The sequence below is a fragment of the Salminus brasiliensis genome, chromosome 6 (assembly GCF_030463535.1).
Source record: "Salminus brasiliensis chromosome 6, fSalBra1.hap2, whole genome shotgun sequence".
NCBI lineage: Eukaryota > Metazoa > Chordata > Actinopteri > Characiformes > Bryconidae > Salminus > Salminus brasiliensis.
The window spans coordinates 35,057,119-35,084,240 of NC_132883.1; the positions used below are offsets into that span (position 1 = coordinate 35,057,119).

Consider the following 27,122-nt stretch of genomic DNA (forward strand, 5'->3'; position numbering starts at 1 on the left):
AAAGCTTTGCTGACACTTCAGAAGCAGTGGTGGCTCAGCGGTTAGAGCGCCGGGATATCGATAACAGGGTTGTGGGTTCGATTCCCGGGCTCGGCAAGCTGCCACTGTTGGGCCCTTTACCCTCTCTGCTCCCTGGGCGCTGGAGTTGGCTGCCCACCGCTCTGGGTGTGTGTGTGTGTACTCACTGCCCCTAACACATGTGTGCGTGTGAGTGTGTGTTCACTACCAGATGGGTTAAATGCGGAGGACACATTTCGCTGTACAGTGTACACTGTACAGTGACAAATACGTGCACCTTAAACTTGCACTTTTCAGCAGCTGGCCATTATTTTACAATGAACAAGTAATATGTGATATATATATATATATATATATATATATATATATATATATATATATATATATATATGATTAAAATCCACTGGTAATTTCCAATTAATGCACTGTGGAAAAAAAACACAACTCTTCTGGAAATTTTATTCAGATATTCAGTTTTATACAGTTACAGTACTTGGCTGTCATGGCCACGATAGCTCAATAAATGACCCAAAACAGTAACTTTTAAATACATCTCTCATCAACAGATGAAACATTAGAACTACGGTAAAACTAACACAGAACAACTGCTTTTTTTACGCAAATTAACATCATTTTAGACAACTCTTATAACAACAACTGCAATACAACCTAGAAACACAAGGTCAGGACTGTGTTTCCTCAAAGACTCCTAATGCAAACCTATATGGTTGAGCAAGCATTACACTGAACACTCTCTCCACCACTTAAGTCGTTCTTTCTAGTAAGCCTTTAAGAAACAGGACCCTGATCATTTGTAATCCCAGTGTACATTTTCCAGACTTTTGTTAGACTATTACATATAGCAGTTAATATTTTACAGTTGCATTCCATCATAAATAGATCATTATGTTGTCTGAAAGTATATGATACTACATATTAAATATGTTAAACTGCATTGTGTGCTTTTGTCAAAAACCAGTCCTTTTTAAAACCAGATAATCGTTATCCATAGAAATATAAGACAGCCCTGATGTATCATATCGCTGATCAGATTACAGCCAGGGCTGTCAACTGTTTAGCTAGTCCATATAAAACAGCAGTGATTTGATGGCAGTCTGTATGAGGGTTTTTTTTTTTTTTTTTTAATGAACCTATTGATCCTGAATAAAGCCTAATGGCCTACACCCACAACCAATCAAAAGTTTGGAACCACTTGTCATAGTAATAATTTTAAAATTGTTAAAAATTTTTCTGACTTTATAACTTTTGAACAGTACTGTATTTTTTCCTCAAAGCTTTAGATAGCAAACCAAGTTTTTAAATTGTTCGGTTTTGTCCCAAAATTGAAAGGTGCCCTAGAAAGGAAAACTGTCTTTAGCTTAGCATAGTTCAATAATAATGATAAGATGGTAAAACGAATTGCAAATCCTTAAAAGTATTATGCAACAGCCAAATTGTACATACACTCAGTCCTTTCAGAGCTAATCTCAATAGCTACATTGGGAGAATATGGAAGTGTGGCTAAAAAAGAATAAAAGTTGACCAGCCAGCTTTAAGCGTTGATGCGGGTATCTGTGCGAGGGCTCAGGGAAGTGGGTGAAGCCAGCTAAATCCTAGAAGACCCTCCTACAGTCTCAGCAAGCTAACTGCACACTGTACTAATAGGACAGCAACGCTGCTCTGTAAGATTCGGTAAGGAATAATTACAAAAAACAATTACAATGTTTTTCTTACCATGCTAAAAGCTAAGCTATGCTGTGGTATGTGGCTACTGTGAGACGTCACAGTGATGTAAATCAGCCAATCAAAGCACTGCTGATCACTTATTTTTCCCACGAGTTCACCATAAAAGGAAAATCAGAGTGAGCCTAACAAACAGGGTGGTAAATAGGCTTGCAAAACTGCAAATGAGCATTTATTTACACTCTTACTGTTTATAAATCAAAGAACTCGTTAAATACTCAATGAATGCATTCTATGGCCCCTTTTGTAAAAGTATCTGGACATTATTCAGCAGTAACAGCCCTGGTTTCAACTGCAATGTAATTACGAGGCCAGATTCCATCGATATGGTCAAATTCGTCTCATTAATGCTGAATCATGGCAAAGCTTCACATTCCTTCAGAGAGGAAGAAATGTTCTTACAACAAGGCGCCCTACAGAGCACGACTTCATAATCTAATAACAAACAGCGCCACAAAACAGTCTCTCACCGCCACTGGACTAAATAATTAGCAACATGTCTTTAGGGGAAAGCAAGTGTTTTTCATTGCAATAGAAAATGACCCCCAAAACCCTGTGTATTCAAATGCATATATAAAGCCTTGAGAACCTTGTTTAACAGACTTATTTGTTTCTTTCTTTAAAAAAGAACCCTAAAAATACAGAAGCAAATAAATGGAGAGAAGTAAAGTGCGTGCAGCAGCCCACAGTAAATCAGTCTAAGCTTGGAGTTGTTTTTAATTCAGCATAAATGCACAAGGGCCTTCCAACAAAAAAAAAAAGAAAGAAAAAGAATCAAGGACTAGTAGGGCTGGCTTCCACTGAATATTTTCAACACAGAGCCACACAAATTGTCTGAAGTTGTTTCTTAAGTGCATTTCATCCACTGCCTTTGGGCTACGTAGCTGCTAATTTCCTGTCATTATCCTTCTTAAGTGCAGCTCTCCGATCACACTGTGAGCCATTTTGGCATTTAAACCAACTTGTTTGTTTTGCACCTGTTAGTTTTTTTCTTAGTCATGGAAGAAAAAGTGAAAAAGCTAATCTTATAAATGGGCCGACATATTATTATTATAAACTTGATGAGTTGCAGGTTGTTGTCCTGTTTACAACTGGCTCCTCAATAAAGCTAGGTCATTCTATTGCTGGTGTCCAACAGCCTTGTTGAAATGATGCTGTGGTATCTGTAGATGGCATTAGGGTTGCCTAATATATGGTGTTCACTGTTATCACAGACATGCCAGATATATGGAATATGCAAACACGCTGACTGATGTTTTGTGTGCTAGGGGGCATCCCGACCAATCATAGAGGTGTTCGAATTAATCAGGATATTAATGTAATTGAACAGACGTAAATAAAATTTGGGTCATAGGTAATGCACACCAAATCCCTGACTAATGTACTTGATGTAATGCTAGTTTTTTTGATGTACTGGAAGGTTACTACTGCAATGACGATACTAATAATAGAATTAGCAACACTATATTAATACATTTTATTTGTTTGAGTTGACTAAGGATTCCCAAACATTTGCATATCACTGACAGATTTTTATACTGATATAAACAAAGCTTTTCAGAGTGTCTGATCTGAAACTGTACTAAATGACTTTGTTTTTCTTACAGTGGTGTTGATCTCAGGGCACCTACACCTGACCCCTGAGTGTTTCTATGTAATGCAAATGATGGTCAACTGAAAATGACAATGTACAGAGTGTTTTTTGAGTTAGTTTAGTCAAACGTTCTGCTAACTGACATTTTGTACTTCTGCTGCATCTCAGTTTGGTCAACAATACATTTTCAGCAACTATTTTAGCAATCTTTTTAGGCAAGCTGCTTGCTTTAGGACATGTCCGTGTGTGTTTGCTATCATAACGACGGGAAAAGTATGCAAAATACATGAACTAAGTCTCTATATTATTCATGGGTGTGTTTTGGGCCTGATGTGCAATAATGAGCGTGTCACTTGACATTCCCAAGAGCCGGTTGCAGTCTGACTTTGGTGGATTGCTATTTCAATGGCGCAGCTACCAGGACGTGTCCACCGCTTTTCGGCAGAGGAAACCGACCTGCTCATTCACGCTGTTTCATGGGAACAGCAGGAATATACTGTTGATGTAAAAGATGCATATCTGCCAACTGGCCCCACTATATTGTTTCTGCACTGCTACATGTCCATGTGTGCGTGACAAGCGGGGGTGTATGTGCATTGGGCACGCACCTGTGTTGACAATTTACGGCCAATTTCCATTGCCAATATAGCAATGCGCCAGACATTAATCTGAACACACATAATTTCAAGACCATTAATTTGCCGTGGATATATTTGCAAGGGCCGGTGCTATTTAAACAACGCAGACGTGTTGTTGGGGTGTAAGATAGCAACGAGCATCGTGAGACACCTTGCGCAGGGTGTAAGATAGGGCCCATGATGTCCACAGACTGGGATGACAACACTGTGCCACTGTAGAGCTGTGAAACTATACTACATAAAACACAGTTCTGAGTACATTTTCATTTACCTCCAGTCGTTCTTGAATACAGACAGAATACAGACAGACTTCATTTTGGCAGCCGATTTTGATTTAGTTCTAGTTTTAGTCTTTTATCTAAAATATAGATTAGTTTTAGTCACATTTAAATTTAAATTCAATTCAATTCAATATCCAAAATATTTAGTCTAATTTTAGATCCAATCTAATAACTTTCAGTAATGTAGCTTTTGGTGGCATAACCCTCTTCAGATGTCTGGTACCATTCTGAATCAGAAGTTTCTCCACAATGAACCATTTCACATGAAATGAAACCACTCTCAAGGACTAGGTTTACATCTTTACCACAGAATTCAGAACAAGGAGGAAAAGCACTCTCCTCATAAGTGCTCGCAAGTGCACATAAAATATTATAATTTTATAATGTTGAACGCTGTAATAAATGGAACATGGAAACATTAGCACATTACCATAATCATATTAATAAAGGCACCCCTTATTCCTGACTAATCCGTAAAAGATGTATTGAATTGGGACACCGCTATACTATAAAATATTACACCCTTAATATTTACAACATGGTATGTTGCCCTATCCAGATCCAGACTACTAAATTGTGTTAGTTCACCCTCTTTACACACTTTTTGTCTGTTGCGAGAGTGATAGCCGACCTTGTTATTTGTACATTTATTTGCACTATTAAATTTCCCAATCCTAGAAGCCCATAAAAAAGCAAAAGAAGCAAATCCGTAAAACATGAATGCTGAACTGGATGAGCTAAAGGTTCTCGAGCTGATCAAGCTGATCAATAAAACTTTGTCATTGTGCCACTGGTGAAAAATAGCCTACCTAAAATGCCACTGTAGCACATGTAGACAGCATGATACACACACACGCATACGAGCGTTGTGATGAGGTCAGTGTCCCACAATACACACCTTTTGCCTTCATGTAAAAAGTGTTTGGACAAATGCATGCAACAACACTGCTCGTCACGTTACCTGGTGTAACGTTAGCTTAGACAGAGGAAATCAGCCTTTATCTGAGAGTAGTTTCTCGAGTCTATTATATTTTTCAACAGGAGGTCGACTGGCCTCAGGTCAGTCTGCGCCGGTCAGTGCGGCTGTGAGATGGGCAGTGTGCCCGGCTCTCTGGAGTCATACTCCTGGATGAACTGCTCCATGGCCTCCACGCAGCGCACGCCAATCTCACGCAGGTTCTCTCGCAGCGACGTCTGTATAGGCCGCTCCAGAGACGGGTCCTTCGCTACCAGCATCTTCACCACAACCCCGAACGTGTCACAGTCACGTCGATACACCTGCAGGACACACATATACATATACACACACTGTTATTCTGAATCCTGTTCTATTTGGATACACCTGTTCATGTCTTTTTTCATGTTTTTTCCTGTTCCCAATGAGTTTCTGAATCTAGCGAAGGCGCCTGTGTTAGATCAGATTCATTATATCTTAAGTAAATACATCAGCACCAGTGAGGCATTGAGCCATTATTGGAGAAATAAAGTTTAAACAGCACTAAAATGGCCACTCTGGTTCTCGTGGAACGGGTTTAACCATGGTAAGGGATTCAGTCGTTTTTTTATTTGTTTTTTTTTATTTCTTGCCGCATGAACATGAAAGTACTTTGCAATTGAAGATGACACCTTACTCTATGAATCCTGTTCTATTTGGATACACTGTGTTTTTTCATGCATGAATTCATTCATAGTGCAGCTTATTGTCTTTCATTCCAGTCAGAAAAACAATAAGCGCAAGTAAACTTTGACTTATATTTCGATTCATGTCTTTTTTCATGTGTTTTCCTGTTCATAATGAGAGTTTCTGACTCTAACGAAGGCGCCTTTGTTAAATCCGATTCATTATATCTCAAGTAAATGCTTCAACACCAGTGAGGCATCAGGCTATTAGTGGAGAAAAGAAGATTAAACAGCAGAAAAATGGTCAGTCAAGGGTCTTGTGGAACGGGATTAAGTCTGGTAGGGGATTCAGGCTTTTTAGCTGTGGTTTTTGTTCATTTCATGCAGCATGAGCACAAAAGTATTTTGCGCTTGAAGACGACACCTTCCACAACAATGAAGAACAGGTTCTTTTCAATGTATGACGACATCGTTACAAACTGAAGTTTATGGGCAAGTGCAGATGTTTCTTTTCATTGTTTGTGTTCTAAATACTTTAATATTTATTGAAATTTCAAACCTAATCCCAACAGCATCCTAATCCCAAAAGTCACACAAATAAAGCAAATATTATTTTAAACTAATAAAGTGCACTTCCAGAAGAAAACACAGAATTGGTTGCACAGCTGACAGTAAATGGATCCCACTTCCAGGCAGTTGCAAGGCTGTTGCTAGCCATCGCTAGGAAGAAACTGTTTACTGTTTAGGAGGAATCTGTTTAGGTGGCTGCCATGGTTTTCCAAGTGGTTCCTATGACTGAACACAGCTAGAAGTGTCGCTAATGGTGGCCAAATTTTCAGTTGTTGCTCCACTGAGTATTATGGAATATCTGGTTTTCTAAAATCAGTTTACTATCATATGTCAATGCATAGTGTTTATACACCATTTATCCACTGGGGAACAAGTTTTAGGCATTTCAGCATTCACTCACCTCAGCTAAACAGCTAGTTACCAAGCCCTTTGTAAGCTGAATCATGAATTGCTCTCTCTTTCTCAACACCGCTCTTCGGAACGGTCAGATTCCCATTTAGAAAACTATCTACTCCACTTTCCATCTCTCCAAAATTGCTAATCTCTAAGCAGACAGGTTAAAGTTATCTCTCATTTAATTATTACACACACACACACACACACACACACACCTTACTCAATTACTAGTTAGGAATGCTGGAAGTCAGCACTCTAGTGACAAAAGAGGGTAGAGAGGCAGTGTGAAAATGTGTGAGACACATGAACACACACACACACACCCAGACACACTTATGGGCACACATAAACACATTACTAATTCATAAGAATTGCTCTGTGACCTTTCCAACACTTTCACACTTCCACTGAATGCAAACTCTCTCTCTCATTCACACACACACACACACACACACACACACACACACACAGACAGATCTCCACTCACTTTATACCTCAAATACACAACAATTAAAGCTTTAGCCTAAAGGAAATTAAATGCAGGTTTGTTCGCAATTATACTTAATATAATTATGTAAGGAGTATTAGAAGTAGCTAAAAAACAAAATAACAATATAAACAAATCAAAGCCCAGAACCATTTTGGTTTCTTAACCGAAATACCTAATTCACCAGAACATTAAAACCACTGACAGATCAAGTAAATAGCTGTGATTATCTTGTTACAATGAATCAGTCAAGGGACTATATATATATATATATATATATAATATATTCACTGGCCACTATCATCTGGTCATTCCACAGCCAACAATGGCTGGGAGTTTAAGACAGCATCACTGGTCTAATTCTCTCTGGCTGGGTAGGACCCTCTCCTCCATCACTCAGCGTGATGCTAGCTAGTGCAAGCGTCTGTAAGCTGAGTAACAGAATGGGTAGATAGTGTTCTTCTTCATGCATGCTGAGCTGTCCAATGATGTTGCATCAGCAGCAGTTCAGAAAAAACATAGCTGGCTGGCTAGCTCATGAAGCACATGAAGCACATGCTAGCCTTTACCCTCGCAGCGCTGGTAGCATCATATGTGAGTCCTAAGAAGATACCACCATCCAAAAACATCCAGCTAACGGTGGTTAGCTGTATAGGAGTGGTTGATACATATTACGGAAGTAGACCTGTCTTTGATATTTTCAATGATGAATATATCTATGATTACAATCATTTCTATTTAACACTTCAGCCACTACATCCAACTAAAGAGATCTAGTAATGTTTCCTGCATTATTGTAAAACCAAGAAACAATCAAATACAAAGTTCAGTTTGCTCACAGGTAGGGTTGCCATATTTCAGAAATGAAAATAAGGGTCGCCCACCAGGGTCGCCTCGTCTGGGCCATGACCACCACGGGCCCAAATACAAACATTTGTAATCTAGAAAATGTGTGTGTATATATATATATATATATATATATATATATATATATATATTTTTTTTTTTTTTTTTTTTTTTTTTAAGAATAAACATTTCCTCTTAACTAATGTATTTATTTATTAAACATTATTCCATCAGTACGATTTATTCTTTAAATGGCCATATATAATATTTATATTGACAAATACTACTGAATAGTAAAAAATTATCATTCTTTCAACTTTAAAAACTCACCATTCTAAACAATCCATCAAAACACAATTGTCTACTAAAATAAGCTATTCCAATTTTACAATTTGCCTTGTAATGATCTCCACTGATGCTGTCCAGCCAAGGATGTGTCTCTTCCCACTCACATCCGTATTAAACATTTATGGAAATACAGAAAAATTTTGTTCAATACGGGACGCAACATTTCACTACCTGTATTTTACGGGACGGGTGGCAACCCAACTTAGAGGGTCAACTAATTAAGCTACCTAGCAGAACAAATTCAAGTCTGACTGAATGAAACGCCACTTATAAATGTTTAGATGATGACAATTCAGATCAAGCAACTGCTATTAAAAAGACATGAAGCTGATTTATTTATTGTTTTCCTTTGGTTTCGGATCTGTGGCTTACTCGCTAAGCTAGCCTTCTTTTAGCTAGCTAAGCTACAGATCCTCAGAGTATCAGACAGTTCAGTGCAGCTGCTAATTACCACAAGTGTTGACAATAAAAACTTGATCCAACAGCTTCTGCCGTGTTTGGACCTCCGCAGCTGGCTATCTGGTCCTAGACAAGTTAGCTAGCAGGCTAAACCTGCACAGAACAGTGTTCCAGCTAACTGAGGCTCATACACACATTTACACATACTATCGTCAGGCAGTGACTTCAGGCACCTGGGGGAAAGAGCTTATTTTGCCAATAATAAGTACAAGACAGACACAGAAGAGATATTTGAGGCATCAGACAAGCTGTCATTTTGAAGTACTGTCCTCATTTTGAGAAACCATTGCCATTTTTAAATACCACTGTATACAGTATTACTGTTGTACCCCCCCAACCATTAAAGGCCTAACAGTAATTCAGTGTTCTTTAGCTACTCATGGTATCCAAACAAGGCTCAGAAAAGCATACTGAGCCATCATTTATCACAATACTGAAAATTCATAATCATATTGCCCAGCCCAAGTCCTGTGTTAAGAAAATGGCCACAGATGACGGACTGGAGAATGGCTGATACAAATTGTGTGTGAGCATCCAGCAATGTAAGTGCGTAATAAAGAGGGATTCAGTTAGTGTGTGTGTTGAGAATATATACTACATAATGAATACACGAGAAAATGAATGCTACATTCCTTCAGACACACACACACTCACTCACCCTCATCAGTACAGCAAGGAGTGGTATGAAACCCTATTTATATCTATTTGTTTTTGCCTGCTATGATGTTTGATCAGCGTGTTACATAAAAGCATTACATAGCGGGTTACATAAAACACCACTGAATGGTGCAATGCACTGTCAATCAACAGAGATTTTTTTCTCAGCAAGTAATCCTTGAGATGTGTGTTCTTCACTGCACATTTTATGGGTCTGCATGTTGTGTTAGCATCAACCTGCAGCCACATTACTTCAAAACAGGATCTGTACCTGACCTGCAGCAACTACTGAGGCAGGAGGACTTAGCTTATGTATTAGTGTATATCTGTCTGTGTGTGTATGTGTGTGTGTGTGTGTGTGTGTGTATATATATATATATATATCTAATCAGCCAATCATGTGGCAGCCGTACAATGGATAAAATTACACAGACACAGGCCAGATGCTTCAGGTAATGTTCACATCAACCATCTTCATAAGAAAAAAATTTGATCTTTGTGGTTATGCTTGATTGTTGGTGCCATGCAGGCTGGTCTGAGTTTTTCTTTAACTGCTAATCTCCTAAGATTTTCAGCACAACAGTCTCTACAGTTGAGAGGAGAGAACGGTGCAATAAAGAAAACCTGTCCAGTGAGCAGCAGTTCTGCAGACCAAAAATAAATTGTTGATAAGAGAGGTCAATGAAGAATGTCCAGACTGGTGAAAGCTGACAGCTAAGTGACAAGCAAACAGAAAGGCTACAGTAACTCAGATACAGTGAGCAGAAAAGCATCTCAGAGCGCGGAAGACCACGTGAGGTTTCACTTCAGTCAGCTAAGAACAGAAAGCTGAGGCTGCAGTGGCACAGACTCAACAAAACTGGAGAGCTGAAGACTAGAAAAAAAAGTTGATGAATCCCAATTTCAGCTGAAGACCACAGATGGTAGGGTCAGAAATTTGTCACGAACAGCATGAATCCATGGGCCCAACTTGCAGTGTCAACAGTCAGGGTGGTGGAGAAGGTGTGATGGTGTGGGGAATGCTTTTAAGGCACACTGATACCAATCCATCCTTGCTTTAATTCCATAGCTTTTGGTTTATATGGTATTGTTGCTGTCCACATACATCCCTTCATGACTACAATTTACCCATCGGGTAGAACGGGAGATTTGTAGAGTGAAAGTTCTCCTGAAAAATGTGCAGGAATTGCGTGATGCAATCAAGTCAAAATCGACCAGAATCTCAAAGGAATGTTTCCAACATCTCGTGGAATCCATGCCACGAATAATAGAGGCTTTTTTAGAGAGCAAAGGGAGGTCCGCCCTACCCAGTATTAGTATACAGTGTAATAAAGTGCTTGGTGTGTGTGTGTGTGTGTATGTGTGTGTGTGTGTGTGTTTGTGTGTGTGTGTGTGTGTTTCATACAGAATCTACCTGCTGCCAGATCACTTCAAAACAGCACCTACTGTCTGCCTTGTGGTAACCATAGAGATTGGACGACAGAGAGAGCGAGAAAAAGAGGGAATGTGTGTGTCTGCATGTGTGTGTGTGTGTGTGTGTAGCATAATTTTCATTCTGCTATCTGAGTCATACCCTCATGTGCTTTGCTTGCTGTTCACCAGAGGAAAATAAAAAAGCTGTGCTGCAGGATTGACTACCAAGGGTTGAAGCGCTCTCTCCGGCCCACAGAGGCGACTGCTTGGAGTGCCGGGGGGGAACCGCCACTGATTTGCACTAATAAAGATATTTTGGGGGGGGATTGAAATTGGCTCAGTGTTTCCATTTTTACGATATAGGCCTTGTTCTCTCCGTCTCATAAAAACATTTACTTATACAAATACACATACACCCACACACACAACTAGGCATACACTTACCTCCTCTATCTCCTCTCTCTTTCTCTGGATGGCTCGGTTTCTGGCAGCGGCGCGGGTGACCGAGGAGAGAGCTTCTCTACTGCTGCATACCTGCCCTTCCTGAGTGACCTGAGAAAGTGAGAGAGAAAGGAAAGAGAGATAGACACACACACAGACAGAGACACATACATAAAGAGAAAAAGAAAAGAAAAAGACAGAGAAAGAGAAAGACATGCAGAATGAGAGAGACAGATAGCGATACAGAGAAACAGAGAAGGAGAGATAGAAAGAGACAGAGACACAGAGACAGACAGATGTGGTAAATATTTGGACTCTGTTTAAACGTATCATCTTCTCAAAGCTTTGGGCTTCACTTCAGTTCCATTACAGATCAAGCATACTCAGACCTTCTCAGAAGCAGCAGATTAGCTAGTCAACAGATCTGCTAGTCTCTCTTATAATGCGGCAGCAAATCCATTCTAAAACAACTGTGTGTGTGTGTGTGTTTGTGTGTGGATATTTTACATTAGCAAATAAATAGCTAGAGTTTTACATTCATAAAGCAACACATATTTACCACTACACACTACATGACTCCAGGGGTCATTCAGGCTAAGCACAATATGCCACTGACCAAATTTATGAAAGCTTTGTTATTTGTTCCAGAAGAAAGGCTAAAATGCTTCTCTGCTAATGGACCCGGCTAATGGACCCTGCTTACAGGCCGAATCCTAACTTTCCATATGTTTTTTGAGCTTGCACTGGCATTAATCTGTAGAAATTGTCTAAATCAATTCAATAATATTGTTAAAAATGTTTTTTCAACTGGGTTTTATCACTTCTGACATTTAAGAAAACAACAACATATATCCAAATTGATTCAATTAAATCTAAATATTAAATCTAAAAAATTCTATGTTAGATGTTCAGGGAAGATATAACTAAATCCAAAACGTTTTGTCTCGAAGTGTAATGTTTAAGGTGGGACAAAGTTTGGGGACCTTTGAGGAGCTCTGGGGGCAGCTGTGGCATAAATGTCAGGGAAGTGAGCCTGAGAACAGGTCTGCAGGTTCAATCCTTTGGACCAACAGGAATTGGGTGCAGGAGAAGGGAATGAATAGGCCTTTCTTCTACCTCAGCATTCATGACTGAGCTGCCCTAGAACAAGATATCTAACCCCAATTGTGTGAATGTGTGTTAAACAAAAGAAACAATGAGAATTTAGTAAGATATAATACATGGTATGATATAAAAATCAGCTATGACATAAGATATGAACAGTGGTGATCATCATCTACAGTGGCATCTTTCAAGGGGTGGGACATATTTGGGAGAATGTGAACAGTGAGTTCTTGAAGATGATGATGCAAGCATAAGGATCTGAGCCCTTTTGTTCTTGGCTATACATCTGGGTCAGAGCATCTTCAAAACATCTGCAGTGGTCAGTACCTAACAAAAATGGTCCAAGAAAGGACAACCGGTGACCTGGCATTAGGGTCATGAGCACCTAAGGCTCATTGATGGGATCCATAAAGGCCCTAAAATTGCAACTTTGAGGTGTTAAAAGATCTGCTGCTAAGGTGCCAGATACCACAGGACAACTAGAGAGGTCTCAGATCAGTATTTTTAGCTACTTCGGTAAATATAGTGACAGACATCAACGGGTTTAGTAATAAACAACAATATGTTACTTAGTATCGACTACGGAAATAATATGAACATGATGTAATTGTGAGAATGGTGATCGCAAGTTGCTGACGCAAGCCACCAACAGGTCCCTGGAGTTTAAAGCAGGTTTAAAAATTCGCTCTAGACAGTTTTGTTTTTAACATTTCAAATGTTTACATTCCAATGATAAATGCAGCGGGATCACTGTATGACGTCCTCTGTTTGCGTACATTGAACCCACGCTTTGCACAGCCCTTTCTCAGTGCATCTAGGTGTCACATAGTTCAAACCATCGTTCAAACTCCAGGGCCGTCTCTGTAACTCCTCGATTCTGAAAGGGCTGTGGATGACGCGTGGGTGCAAATACATAGAGTCAGGAGACACAGCAGACATCATTCAGTGAGCCCTCTTAGATTCTGTCAACAATAAATCTTACAACAAGGTCTTGGGTAATTTTCAGTGCAAAGATATATGAAACTGTATTTTTAAAAGCTTGTTAAGAGTAGAGTCTGGCCAAAAATTTACATTTAAATAATTTGCCTTACCTGCATGTGCTATTATGGCATCTTAAATAGAACTGCTTATGTGGTTACCTGGTTACCCAGTGGCAAATTGTCCCAGGTAGAAATCTTTTTTTAGGGTTACAATTTTGATTTATTAAACGTTCAACCTGTCAAGACCTAGAATGTATTTATTATACCATTTTCTCACAATGTCATTTTAATGGTTTGATTATTAGTGTAAATTCAGAAAATATCCTATGATTAAATAAATGATCCAATTCTTAAGTTGGAAAAATGTCACATTCATTATGACACATTCATTAAATGTTATTCTTTAGTGTAATATCAGTGTAACCAGACTTTATCAGTTTTATTAATGGTTTTATTGTATTTTTACAAGTTGCCTTAAATGAAATGAACATTTTTGCCAATTCTAGATTTAACACAAACATCTGAAGCTCATCTGATGTAATAAACAGAGACATGCATATTTTTTGCTTTTTATCTAGTACTTCTACATTAATAGTGAGTTTTTCTGTCTGGCACATGCTGTGTGCCATTCCTACCACTCACTGAACCCTGGTTAGACTATCCTTCGTATTCACCGCTAGTGATTATTGTAGAACTTCTAGATGGTCTAGATTTATGTTTTTGCTCTTGGTCCCAACCACACTGCAAATCAAAATGTGAAAAGCCATTGATTCTATTGGCAGTTTCTAAGTACACTCTATAGACAAAGTATTGGGACACCTGCTCATTCATTGCTTTTCTGGAATTATTATAGAGATTATATCCTGCTTTTGTTGGAGTAACTGTCTCTACTGTCCAGGGAAGGCTTTCTACTAGATTTTGGAACATTGCTGTGAGGATTTGAACCCTCTAATAAAAACGCTAGTGAGGTCAGTATGTTGAATTCCAAACTTATTCCAAAAGTACTGAATGATGCACCATCATTCCAAAAAGCTTTATTCCAATGCTCCACAGCTCAATGCTGGGGGCTTTACACCCCTCTAACCCATGTCTGGTATTAGGCATGGTGACAGTAGGCTCCTGTTTATCTGCTTCAGACTGTCATTTTCTATTGGCAATCCTTCAACAAAGTGAGAAAATCAATCAAATAAGTTGCAAGAGGTGCAACATAAAGTAGCTGAATGCATTGCTTAGAAGGGGCGTCCACAAACATTTGGACATATAGTGTATGTTGGAGGTTAATCGGATCTGTAAGGTCTTCAGACCTGCTACTGAATTCCAATTAATGCATGAAGAGCTTACTGCACGGACTGGGATCACATCACTGTTTACAAAAACAGCATTATCAGCTAATACTTTATTTGGCCTGTGCCTTTGTGCATTTAACAAATAACACTGACATACAGTGTAATGGTTTGATGCAAGTGTGTAATGATTTAGGCAGTTAATACAATGCCTATTGGCCTTAGCTTCCATTAATCAATAGCTATATTAACCTTGTAGCCCAAGTGCAAAACTACACTATTCTTACAAGGTGAATGGCAACCTCCGCAGGCACTACCTCCCTACACAATACAGAGGGAAATGACTGGGTCAGTGGTTTTTCAAAGTATGGGACAGAACAGAGTCACTGGTCTCTTACTGTGAATGACAATGGTCTTTCAGAAGCTGCCGAGGATGACCGGGAACGGTCTGCAAAAAGGAAAAGTAGAGAGAGATAAATTGAGAGAAAGCACATATGAACATAGAAAGTCACTGGTGAAATCACAGTCACTTCTGATTTAGTAAAATAGCTACAGCGCATTTATTAGGTTTCCATTTAATTACATCATCATAACAAAATCATTTTGCCATCTTTTTCTATGACTCCAATGATCCAAAAAAACGTGAAAACAGTAACACAACGTTCCCAAGTTCAAAACATTAACATAATGGTGCATTGACATCTATTTAAAAGACTTTTTGCTTGGAAAACCCTGCTGAAAATTCCAGCTCAAGACCAGCTTTTGCTGGTAGCTGGTTTCAGATGGTCTAAGCTGGTCAGGTTTTTGAAAAGCTGGTCATCCAGTAGAAAACATGGCCTATACTAGTAAGCTAGCTGGTTAGCCAGCTCTTGACCAGTATACCGTATGTTGCAGCTTGTTGATGCTGCCCATCCAGCTTGTAGACCAGCTAAACCATCAACTCAAATTAAAACATACCCTATGTTGGTCAACCAGCCTGAGCTGTCCAGTTTTTTTCAGCAGGGAAGTTACCATAGCAGAGGGCAGAGAAGATTCTTCCTACCAACACAAATGGCATATTAGGTTAAAAGTAGTGTTTACTCTTTTCGTTTTTGTCCAATATGACCCAGTTAAGTCATTTATGGGTCAGTTTTGGCAATGGCAAGTGTAATGTTGTCCAAAACCGGCTTAGCTGTAGCAGCTATGTCTAAGATTTGTCATGGCATTTGAACTATGGGCCACAAGAGGCCCACATGCAATATATCAATGGAACTGTTTGTACAGAATTTCCATTTACAGAAAGTATTGGGCCAGTACTGGCTCAACTGTAGCCAGCTGTGACTGAGCCAACAGCATGCTTCCACAGGGCTATGTGGATCACACAAATGTATAAATACGGGCCAGAAGTAGCGTGACTTCTTTGATGTCTAGGTAGGAGAGTAAAAGTTTATTTAATCATGAAAGAGTTACCATGGGTATAAGACCAGGGGCTCTGTCCACTAGGAGGCCCTTAATCACCCAACATTTATACTAGGTTGGACAATACATTGTTCATTTTTTTCTGTTCCACACCAGCAATCAGGACATCAACAATTTAATATATAGTCAACAAATGTACAGGCCCAGAATTCTGAACAGATTTCTGCATTTGAGAAACTAATCTCAAATCTGGGTGCCAGCCAGTCAGAACCGGGCATAATTACACTGGTTAAAAATGTAAAAAAAAAACGAAAAAAAAACAATTAAAAACAATATTTGGTTTGTTGTCTTCTGCATTTCATTGGGGCTTACAAAGTATCCCATACTTTTTTCTCTGGATAGCGACATGACCCCTTCTACAAATTGGACAGTTGGCAAGGGAAGCTATGCTAGACTTCACTGTAGTCCTTTAGGCCGTATTTGAAATAGCTGCTTTTGCCTGCCGTTTGCCAAAAGCCGTAACAACCAAGTGGGAAATACACACAGCTGTTGTGAATTTTACTCAATAAAAAATCTATTAATTTATTTATTAGTGTAATACATCTCTGCACTTTCAGAACTCACTTACAACATACTTGTTAAAAGCAATGCCAGGCTATGATATGTGACTACTGTGATGCACTGTGGTGAGGTGAACCAATAAATAAAGGCAACAAATATTTTTTTTCCCCACAACCCCATTATATGCATCTGGGCATTTTTTTCGCCCCAAACAAATGGCACATACTTACTGTTTATACATGAAGAAATAATTGCAAGTACTCATTCTAAGGCACCTTTCAGAGAAATGCACATAGTTGTTCAGAATTAGACAAAAAAAAAAAAACAGTTGTAACACATGACGCGAATGTCCAAATCAAAAAGCTGTGTGCAAGCCTGCAGTCATGGGGATTAAGTGCTTTAAAAGGTAAGGGGGGTAACTAAGGCCTTGGGCTTCTTTAAGAAAATCTGTGGGGTGTGATTTGGAGAATCTGCCTCGCAACATTTGAGTGCTTGGGCTGCTTGCTATATACTGGCTCTCTGCCCAGATGCTTAAAATCTCTCTCCCTCTCCCCTCTCTCTCTCTCTCTCTCTCTCTTCCTCTCCCTCTCTCACATACACACAAAAACACCTTCGTTTCTCTCCCACTCACATACACAAAACATTCACTCATGCTCTCTCTCGCGCTCTATAACACACGCACGCACACACACACACACACACACATACGGCACAAAAGCAATGACTCACCCTCATCTCTGCATTTCTCACAGGCACAACGAGCAAACGAGCGATGGAAAGAGGAAGGGAGAGTGAGAAAAGGGACGAGAGAAGGACAGAAAAAGAGAGAGTGAGAGAGAGAGGAACCTACACGAGATGGCATCTAATCAGCCCTGTCGCCATTTCATACCACAACACACTGACAAGGCTAAGCCAGACACAGTAGCTTTCTTTAGATCCACACTTCAGACCTGGCATCGAGGGGAGGGTCATTTAGAGCGGGCAATGCCACCCTCCCATTTTTATGGTCCACTAAACGTTGCTGATTTAAGTAATTGTACTTTAATTTCTAGAAATGCTACGGCTGATTCAGTTACGTGTAGTGGGGCAATTTACAGCTGCCTGTTTATTAGATTCACCTTTGTGCAATTTCTATATTTATGGGCAAGACATATAATATATGAGAAAGGGTATTTATGGTGTTTTAGATGATTGGCAAGTGTCCAAAGCCCAGGTCAGCCTTTTAAAGGTGCCACAGAGGCACAGAAGCACATCACTATTCAGTATGAGACTTTGGTTGAGTCAAAGAATGCTCAGATGTGGATTTACAGGCCTTTTTACAACCCTGTTATTTTGGCTTAGAAATAACACACTGCTTGTCTTTCTATGGAGGGCTTATGGAATTATTCCCAAGTCTCAAGTCAAACTGGGTGGTGATGATGTCCTCTCGGTGTGCGGTCTGCATAGAGTGCGGTCAGTTAGCCGAAGAATTGTAGTAGGGCCTGCTAAGGTTAGATTTTAGCCTAGCAATGATACCTGCTAGCTTTACTGGCTTCCCTGCAATGCACGCCAATCTCCAGTCATGTAGATACCCTCAAAGGCCTTTCCTCTGGTCAGCCATTCTCCAAGCAGTGCTTCACCCACTCACCCAGCGTTAGCTTTTAGCTTTTTTAGCCTTTTTTTTCATATCTCATATTTCGAAAGTAGCTGTGATGTTTAGCCTTGAAAGGTTGTGTGAGAAGTATGTACATAACTCAACAATAACAGCAGGACATAGCTAGGCTAAAGTACAGCCTTTACACGGTGGGGTTAGCTGCAATGCAATGTTACAGGCAACTAAGCTCCCAAAGAGGCTTATTCCACCTATGGGGTAGGTTGTAAAGTTTGTAAACATGTAGATGCTGGGGATCTTCTTCATTTGAAGAAGATCTGAATACACTGCTTGTATACAAAAATGATCATGCTCAAAGATTGTAAAAATTGTTCAGCAAAAGACTAAATGCGCAGTCTGCCTAGTCTTGAACTACTGGCACATTCAGAATCTGCCTGCACACTGCTGCTTTGATCAGTTTTGCATTGCTACAGATATACTGTATGTTCCTTTTGTTTTTTGGTCATGAAAATTAACCCAGGAGCATTTTGGACTAGCAAGCCAGGGGGGGTGCATGTTGCCATGTTGCTGAGTTAACACACCTGCCTCTCAAGACGTCGGAGCCGAAAACCTGCCTGGGGACATTGTTCTATACTTGGCTGACTGTAGCAGACAGCCTGTAAACCAACAGAATTTAATATGCTTTCATAATATTAAGACCCTCTCGGTGCAAACACAAGAGTCTTTTTATAGGTGCGCTATATTCTATCAGAGACTGAAGAGCGGCCACTGGGATATTTGTCTACGGCTAAATATACATATATATTATTTCTGAAGGGCTGTTCAGCCATTCTGGAGATTCCGAATTCAATTAATCGAGCTATTTTCTTCCCAGGCGACACAGCTGTTGCTGGATGGAGTGCATAATGATGAGTGCAGAGAAAAACACTTTCACTGTGTGGGCATGGTGAGAAGCAGCCATGTTCGCTTGTATAGAATGTGTTATAAACTCTGTTGCTGCCACCTAGTGTTTATGAGGAGTTAGTACAAATGAGTAGGAGTCAGGAGTACAGATGCATTCACATGCACAACTGTTGCTAAACAGCACATGAGAAACACACACCTACACCACACAAATGTGAGTTACAGATATGTGAAGCTATTTATTTTGGCAGTAAATGCTTATTAGTTAAAAAACTAACATTGGAATTAAATACATTTTAAAATACATTGATTGTACAGAACCCTTGACGTTTCAAGGCAGAAAAATAATATTTAGAGAATAATATTAAGAGACAAAATTCCAATGATTTAATACACTGATGATTAATGAATTATTGTCTCAATTTCAATAAATCGCTCCCTTGATTTACGCAACTGTCACCCGCATTTAATAAATCATTCCTTTAATTTACGAAATTTATATCTCTATTTAATAAACCATTTCTTTGATTTAAAAAAATGTTCCCTTGACTTAATAAATCATTCCCTTGATTTAATAAATTATTTGCTCAATTTCAATAAATCGTTCCCTTGATTTACGAAATTGTCAACTTTATTTAATAAATCGTTTCCTTGATTTAATAAATCGTTCCCTTGATTTAATTAATCCTCACCTCATTTAATAAAGTATTCCCTTGAATTAATAAATCATTCCCTTGATTTAATAAAGTGTTCCCCTGATTTACAAAATTGTCACCTCTATTTAATAAATCATTCCCTTGATGTAATGAATTTCATCGCCATTTAATAAATAATTCCCTTGATTTAATAAACCGTTCCCTTGAATTGATAAATCGTTCTCATGAATTAATAAATCGTTCTCATGAATTAATAAATCGTTCACTCTTAACTGAAAACAGCACATTCTGACCACTGGATGTTCATTTTTTTGGATTTATTCTAAAGTTAGATGGTTTTTAAAGGCAAAAATGTACTTGTAGATGTATATTATTTTCTCCTAATCTAAATAAAGTCAATTAGTTAAAGCTGCTTTTTCATTTGGCTTCTTTGGTTTTACTCTAAAGCTAAGAGGCTAATATAGCTAACAAATAGCATGTTAAGTATAAGCTTCCATTACTTGTTAGCTAAATCAGCTACATTTGCCCGGTAGCGCCAGTGTAAACAATAGCAAAAGCTCAAATAATGGCCCTAAAAAGTATAAGATCCTTGAGGAACTTTTGGAGGTTGTTCTATTTGTGGAAGGAACCTCTTAAGGTGCTTTACAGAACCTTCAAGAAAAGGTTTTAGAAAAAAAAGGTTTCTATGCAGCTGTTACAAAGTGTTACAAGTTTTACTATGCTGGTGCTATACATTTTGACCGGTGTTATTATGCTGGTGTAACCACTAGTTTTACTAGTTTATTCAATTTATTTTTTATTGTTTTTTATCCATTTAAAAATATATCCATTGTGTTTAGTGTATGTTCACTGTTCACATTTTGCTGCTTAATTCACTACAGGCTGTACTTATATCTGCTCTTCAGAACATAACACTGTCTGTTTTTCACTGGTGTTACACATTTTAAAAGCAAGAACACATTTCCTGCATGTGTCAGCTATTTTGAGATTCCCTATTATGCCCAACGTGGCACTGGTGTCACAGTCTTTGCTATCACACTCCGTGTCTGTGTCAGATGTGGTGTTGTACTGGTGTTCACATTTGTTCACTCTGTTAACTTATTTGTGTACTTAAGACTTACAGTCATTTACAGGTATTTCTATGCTGGTGTTGCAAGATGTCACATGTTATTGTTAATGGTTCATTTTTAATGGTGCCTCACTACTGGTGTCACTATACATGTTGGTACTATACGTTTTGACTGGCGTTACCATGTTGGTGTTACACAGTGTCACTGATGTTACCATTTTGATGCTATATATTTACATACTACGTATATTTACATACATAGTACCTGCTGTTACTATGCTGGTGTAACATAGTGCCACTGATGTTGCTGTGTTGAAACTACACAGTCTTACTGGTGTTACTATGTTAGTGCTACATAGTGTCACTGGTGTTGCTATGTAGCTGTTATACAGTCTTACTGGTGTTACGATGTTGGCACTACACAGCGTTGGTGCTGCACAGTTTTACTGGTTTTACTATGGTGGTGCTAATACATTTTGAATGGTGTTACTATGCTGGTGTCCCTAGTGTTACTATGTTGGTGTTATACATCTTGACTGGTGTTACCATGTTGATGTCACTACATGTCACTAATGTTACTGTGTTGATACAACACTGTGTTGCTGGTTTATTTCATTAGTGTTACAAAGTGTCACTGGTGTTACCATGTTAGCACTTCACAGTGTCACTGGTGTGACTATATTGGCATTAAACAGTGTCACTGGTGTTACTGTGTTGGCGCTACACCATTTCACTGGTGTTACATTGTAGGTGTTACACAGTGTCACTGGTGTTACTATGTTGGTGTTACACCGTGTTATTGGTGTTATAATGTTGGCATTAAACAGTGTTACTGGTCGAATGATGTCTGTATTCCTGTCCAAATCAAAATCTTTGCACACCAAAAATGGCTCGATTCACGTATTCCCAACAAATACATTTAGGATAATAGTTAAATATAATAACTTGGTATTGCTTGGCATCATCAGACTCACAAAAAAAATGTCTAATCATTTGCCAAATGTAGAATCTGATGATACCAGGTCATACAATATATGCTTGGAGTATAACTGATGTGTACCTGGAGTGTTAGACTTGTGTTCTTTCACTGTAGTGGACGTACTCTTCTTCTCTGACCTCTTTTCTGAGTGTTGGCTAGGCGACGGTGAGGAAGACAGCTTGACCTTATGTTTCAGCACCAGAATGGGGCTCCTGGATCTGGCCCGTAGACGAAGAGAGGAGGCTCTGTTAAACCGCTGGAGCCTCAGTCCAAACCCAGGCCGCCGCATAAAGCGGTCATCCCTAGCCCTGTAATAAAACCTGTAGGAGGAGAGAAACCTTATTCACATTATGTAGTTTGCAACTGTATTGCATCCTCAGAGACTGCATTAATAAATGATTGACTGGGGAATGTAGAAATAAATTGCCTTTCTTCCCATCTTCTACTTAGCAAGCCAGAAGCTTGTAGTGTCTGGAATTGGAGCCATTTGGAATCTGTTTAAATATTCACATTTTTAATGAATAACAGTCTGAATGAGAAACTGCTTTAATATGCATGTGTTCTCCACCTGTAGCCTGCACCTCCACCCCACCCTAGTGCTATGAGGGTGCTGACGGCTGGGGTTTTTTTTACCACAAAACTTTGCTGCTATAGGCAAAATCAGAATACTTAGAAGTGCACACACAGGCACTATTTCTAGATGCATACTTTGCATTCAGCCATTGGATCTGCTTAGTCTTACTCCTGTGAGTTCTTGTTGCATTCTGTGTGTGTAAAGGCTTTTACTTTGACTATTAAACAAAGCATTTTGTTCTACTGTCAATAGTTTTTGAGTAATATCTGATCATATTTTTTCTGCAAAGTTCACCAGTATTCTTGCAGGTTTTGTAGGAATGCGCTGGACAGTTCTTAACCCAATTCCAGTCATTTTAGGAAATTCCTTCTGAAACACAGTAACATCTCTTCCACAGCATACATTCTCCAACACTTTTGTTTCAGAAAGGAGTAGCCACTGTTTGCTAGGGTTGAAAGAATTGTCTACTGATTTTCTATATTTAAAAATGTTGATACTAAAGATATGCCTCGGAATACACATTTACCAGGGTTATATTCATTTAGATTTATATATTAGCCCCTTAAACAGCCTAAAAGTGTTATTAGTACTTCTATCAGCACATAATAGCCCCACCAGTTTGTACAGAAGTCCCTGAAGTTACTGAGTAATACACAGTATTATGTAAAAAACCTTGCTGTGTTAATCAATTACTGCTGTTTATTCATAGCTAAACACTCTAAAAAAATGCTAGCAGTCCTCTCAGAACTACGAGGGCATGTCAGATTGCAGAATAATTGCAGTGGCATCACCATGGCAACATTAACAATCTGGATCTGACTGATTTAAAATGTTTGAAAATATAATTTTAAAGAAATAAACAACACAAGAAGTTTGCCGTGCACTTATCATGGAGCAGGAAGTCGAAATTCCACCTTAAATTAGCTTCAAAGTAATGTCTGCCCTTTTAAGAAAGTTCCAGCATGCTGGAGAATAACTCCAGCCTCGCTGATGTAGCCGTGTTTGTTCAGAGTGTCAGAAATCACCACGTTCTGAATTTAAATGCAGAAATGTTACACTGAGGTTATGTGATAAGAGCTTAAATTTTCAGAAGCACAGCTGACACAAAGGAACATTTTCACACTGTTTTAGGGGATAGCGAAAGAAACTAATTTAATGAGTTTGTGTTGAGCAGGGAGCTTAAACGAGCACACAAGCTTAAATGAGCAAGTGTGTGGCCGGTATGGCTGTCAAACCTGCATTGATTACTACAGGTGGAAGCGGGTTAGATGAACTAGTGAAATTAAAGCTGACTGTTGCATCATGTTTGAAGCTGAATGTTCTACACTGATCCTAGGGGGTGTATATACAGTGTATCCTATGGGGTCGCTCAGTCACAAAATGATTGAATGCACAGTAGGGCATATTCTTTATCAAGGTAGGTGATGTAAACGTATTTCTAACTATCTTGGCCAAATTGATGTAAAAAAAAGGCCAACTTTAGTTCAATCCAACTTAACTCCAGTAGAAAAAAACAAAGGAAAAAAACACCAAATGTGTTGACTGCCAGGTAGTCTTTGATAATGTGATAGTTTTGATAATGAGTTGCAAAACTAAAATTTCTGGTCGTTCTGGTTGGTTGGTCTGTTAAAAACAATACTGCTAGCACATATATTTGTTTTCAGTGATTGTGAGTGTTTAATTGTGTAATACATCTTCATAGATAAATTGATTACTGTTCACTGTTCAGTACAGTCAACGCAAATTTGACAGACTACATTAAAAATTATGTGTTTTTGTTGTTCCATTTTTTTTTTAATGTATTAAATTTGCCCAAGATGTTTCTGTGATTGGGTGTGTTAGTCACAAGCTGTAAAACATGTGGGAACACTTCTGCATTAACAAATTATGAAGCACAGAGGTTATTGGATATCAGACCCTATAACTCCCATTCTCTAAATCAGAATCAGTGATTACCTTCAACAAAAACATTTTAAATACCCATAATATTGCAGGCTAGGTTGAGGCATAAACAGGAAAAGGAGCTCACACTGTAACTAAAAAAAGCAAATGGAGAACTACAGTTTAAATGGACATCAGCTATAGATGGCGACAGTTTAGATAATATGTTTGGTAATTATGATAGTTATAATAATTATATACATCACAATAATTATGTAATTGTAATTTATACATGTATTTATAGATATCATAATGATTCTCCAAATGAAGAATCACAGTTTAAATGGACATCAATTAGAGGTGGTAGTGGTTTGGATATTATCAAAAGGGGGCCAAAATATCAGAACAAACGGTTGGATTGGAAAGAACGAGTCATATGCGATTCTAAAATAAATATAGACTAAAATAGCATACGCTCACACTGTGTGATGTCATGCTGTTAGCTGTGTAGTTCTTCCGGTGGAGTGGTAGAGTGGCACTTGATAACCCACTATGAATTGTAACCTAATCATTCTCTGTCAGTTTGTTTAATAATAGTAATTATTTACACCACAGTTACTTTACAATTGTAATTTCTACATGAAGAAAAGCTAAAAGAATTTGAATGAACCTGAATTACTTTTATAAAAGGGGTCCAGTTATATAATGTATGTGTATTTACCTTTATGTGTATTTATTTCAACTTATGCAAACTATACAAGTACATAAACACTTTATATTTCAAGTTATGGAATTTATTATTTAAGAGTACGAAAACTATGGTCTGTTATTATGAAATGTTACCTGTGTCATGCTTTGAAAAAACATTGTTAAACAAATGCTATATTTCAATATTCAAATACCCACATTAATATCACACTCAACCACACCAGTGAAAATGTTTTACTAGGCTGCTCCCAGTGCTTGTAGAGCTCACCATTCCTGATCCAGTGTGTTTGTGTATTGGGTGATAAACGTATATATATATATATATATATATATATATATATATATATATATATATATATATATATATATATATATACCGCACACCACATGGCTTGATTTAGGGTGTGTCAGTGTGTCTTTGCTATCATAAAGATGGGAAAAGTACCCCTTGCACGGCTCAAAACGTGCAAAAAGCGTACAGGGGTATGCGCATGTGCGCTGTGTTGACAATTCACTGCCAAGATAGCAATGAACGTTTGACTGTTGACTACTGCCTAGGATGTTTTTAGTCAGTGGTGCACCTGTGTTTTCCGTTGCCAAGATAGCAATACACCACAAATGTACCTGAACACACCTCATTTCAAGACCACCATGAGTCTAGGCCTCTAAACTTAAATAAGTTAGCTAGATATAAGCTAGAAGGCTAAACACCACAGCACAGGCTGTGTTCAAATCATACCTGTTTAAAGCCTCATATCTGAGAGAGACAAAGTCAAGTGAATAGTCGACATACTGTCCTCATTTGACATATTGCCAACATTTAAATACCACAATATACAGTATTACTGTTATACTGTTCAACCCTAGTTAGCATTGCGTTAAATAAACATGGTTTGATATTTAGTCACTATTTCTACATTGAATATACATTAATGTATCCGGATGGGTGAATATGGATTTGGTCCATGATCAGGTATCAATAATGGGCCACAGTTCCCATTTACGTTTCCCATTTCACCCCCAACCTCACAGCCTTATTATAAGTGCATTAATAACTGAAGACATGTATGCTACTACTGAATGTCTCAGCAAAGAGTTTGGTGACGATGTCTCTAGCAATTATTATTATTATATGCAATTATTTTCAAGGAAGACCTAAGGAAGACTTTTGCAGTGCCACAGGATCTGAAATCTAATCTACCTTAACTTTGCTCTTTGATCTGATGCTAACCTGAGCCTGATCTGATACTAGACCCTCCTGAATAACATCAGACCAAAGCTAAAACTATCAAACACCACTGTTATTTGACAAGACTTCCCCACACAGTTTTTTGGAAATGGAAAAAATCCAGGTCCAGAAAGTAAAAATGTAAGCTTAGCTGTAGCAGAACTGCGCAGGCAGTCTGATCAAAATCCTGTTGTGAATGTTTACTTTCTGCACCTGAATTTTCCATCTGTAAAAAACTATGGCAGGAATTCTGACTGATTAGTAACCAAACGATTTTCTATCCCATTCCACTGGAAGTTAAGGTTTTCCATCCATCGAAAGGTTATTGTGCTTGTATGTGGAGGAGGAAATGTTGAATTACTGGTAAAGCAAAGAAGAAATAACTGATGATGGAAACAGATTTTCCACATGCTTGCCACTAAATCCTTACAGAACTGTTGAGGGGCTGTTTGCAGGGGTTCAGAGGTTGACAGTGAAGTGAAACAGCAACTTCAGGCCTCAGTAAATGATCCACAGCACATAACAAGACTTCATGGAAATTTGCATTTGTTTTTTGGCAAGTGTATTTTTGCTAAATGTTAGAATGGAAAACCCCCTGCTGTAGAGTCTAGTCTGTCCGCTGATGCACTAAAAGTACTTAACTTCTTCAAACCGCCTGAACCATGGTGGCTGTTTTTTCCCTCCCAGTACTACACT

At 38.6% G+C, this 27,122-nt stretch overlaps 1 protein-coding gene across 1 annotated transcript in view; it reads right to left on the minus strand.

Annotated features, from left to right (window-relative positions):
* Window positions 1-459: 459 nt before the first annotated feature.
* The window catches only part of LOC140557596 (uncharacterized), a 30,291-nt gene continuing 3,628 nt past the window's right edge, over window positions 460-27,122 (minus strand). Inside the window, exons 3-6 of the mRNA XM_072682185.1 lie at window positions 22,117-22,355; window positions 15,277-15,326; window positions 11,515-11,622; window positions 460-5,552 (exon numbers count right to left, since the gene is read on the minus strand). Of these exons, the coding sequence (XP_072538286.1) occupies window positions 5,349-5,552; window positions 11,515-11,622; window positions 15,277-15,326; window positions 22,117-22,355 (601 nt within the window). The 3' untranslated portion in view covers window positions 460-5,348. The remainder of the gene's footprint in view (window positions 5,553-11,514; window positions 11,623-15,276; window positions 15,327-22,116; window positions 22,356-27,122) is intronic.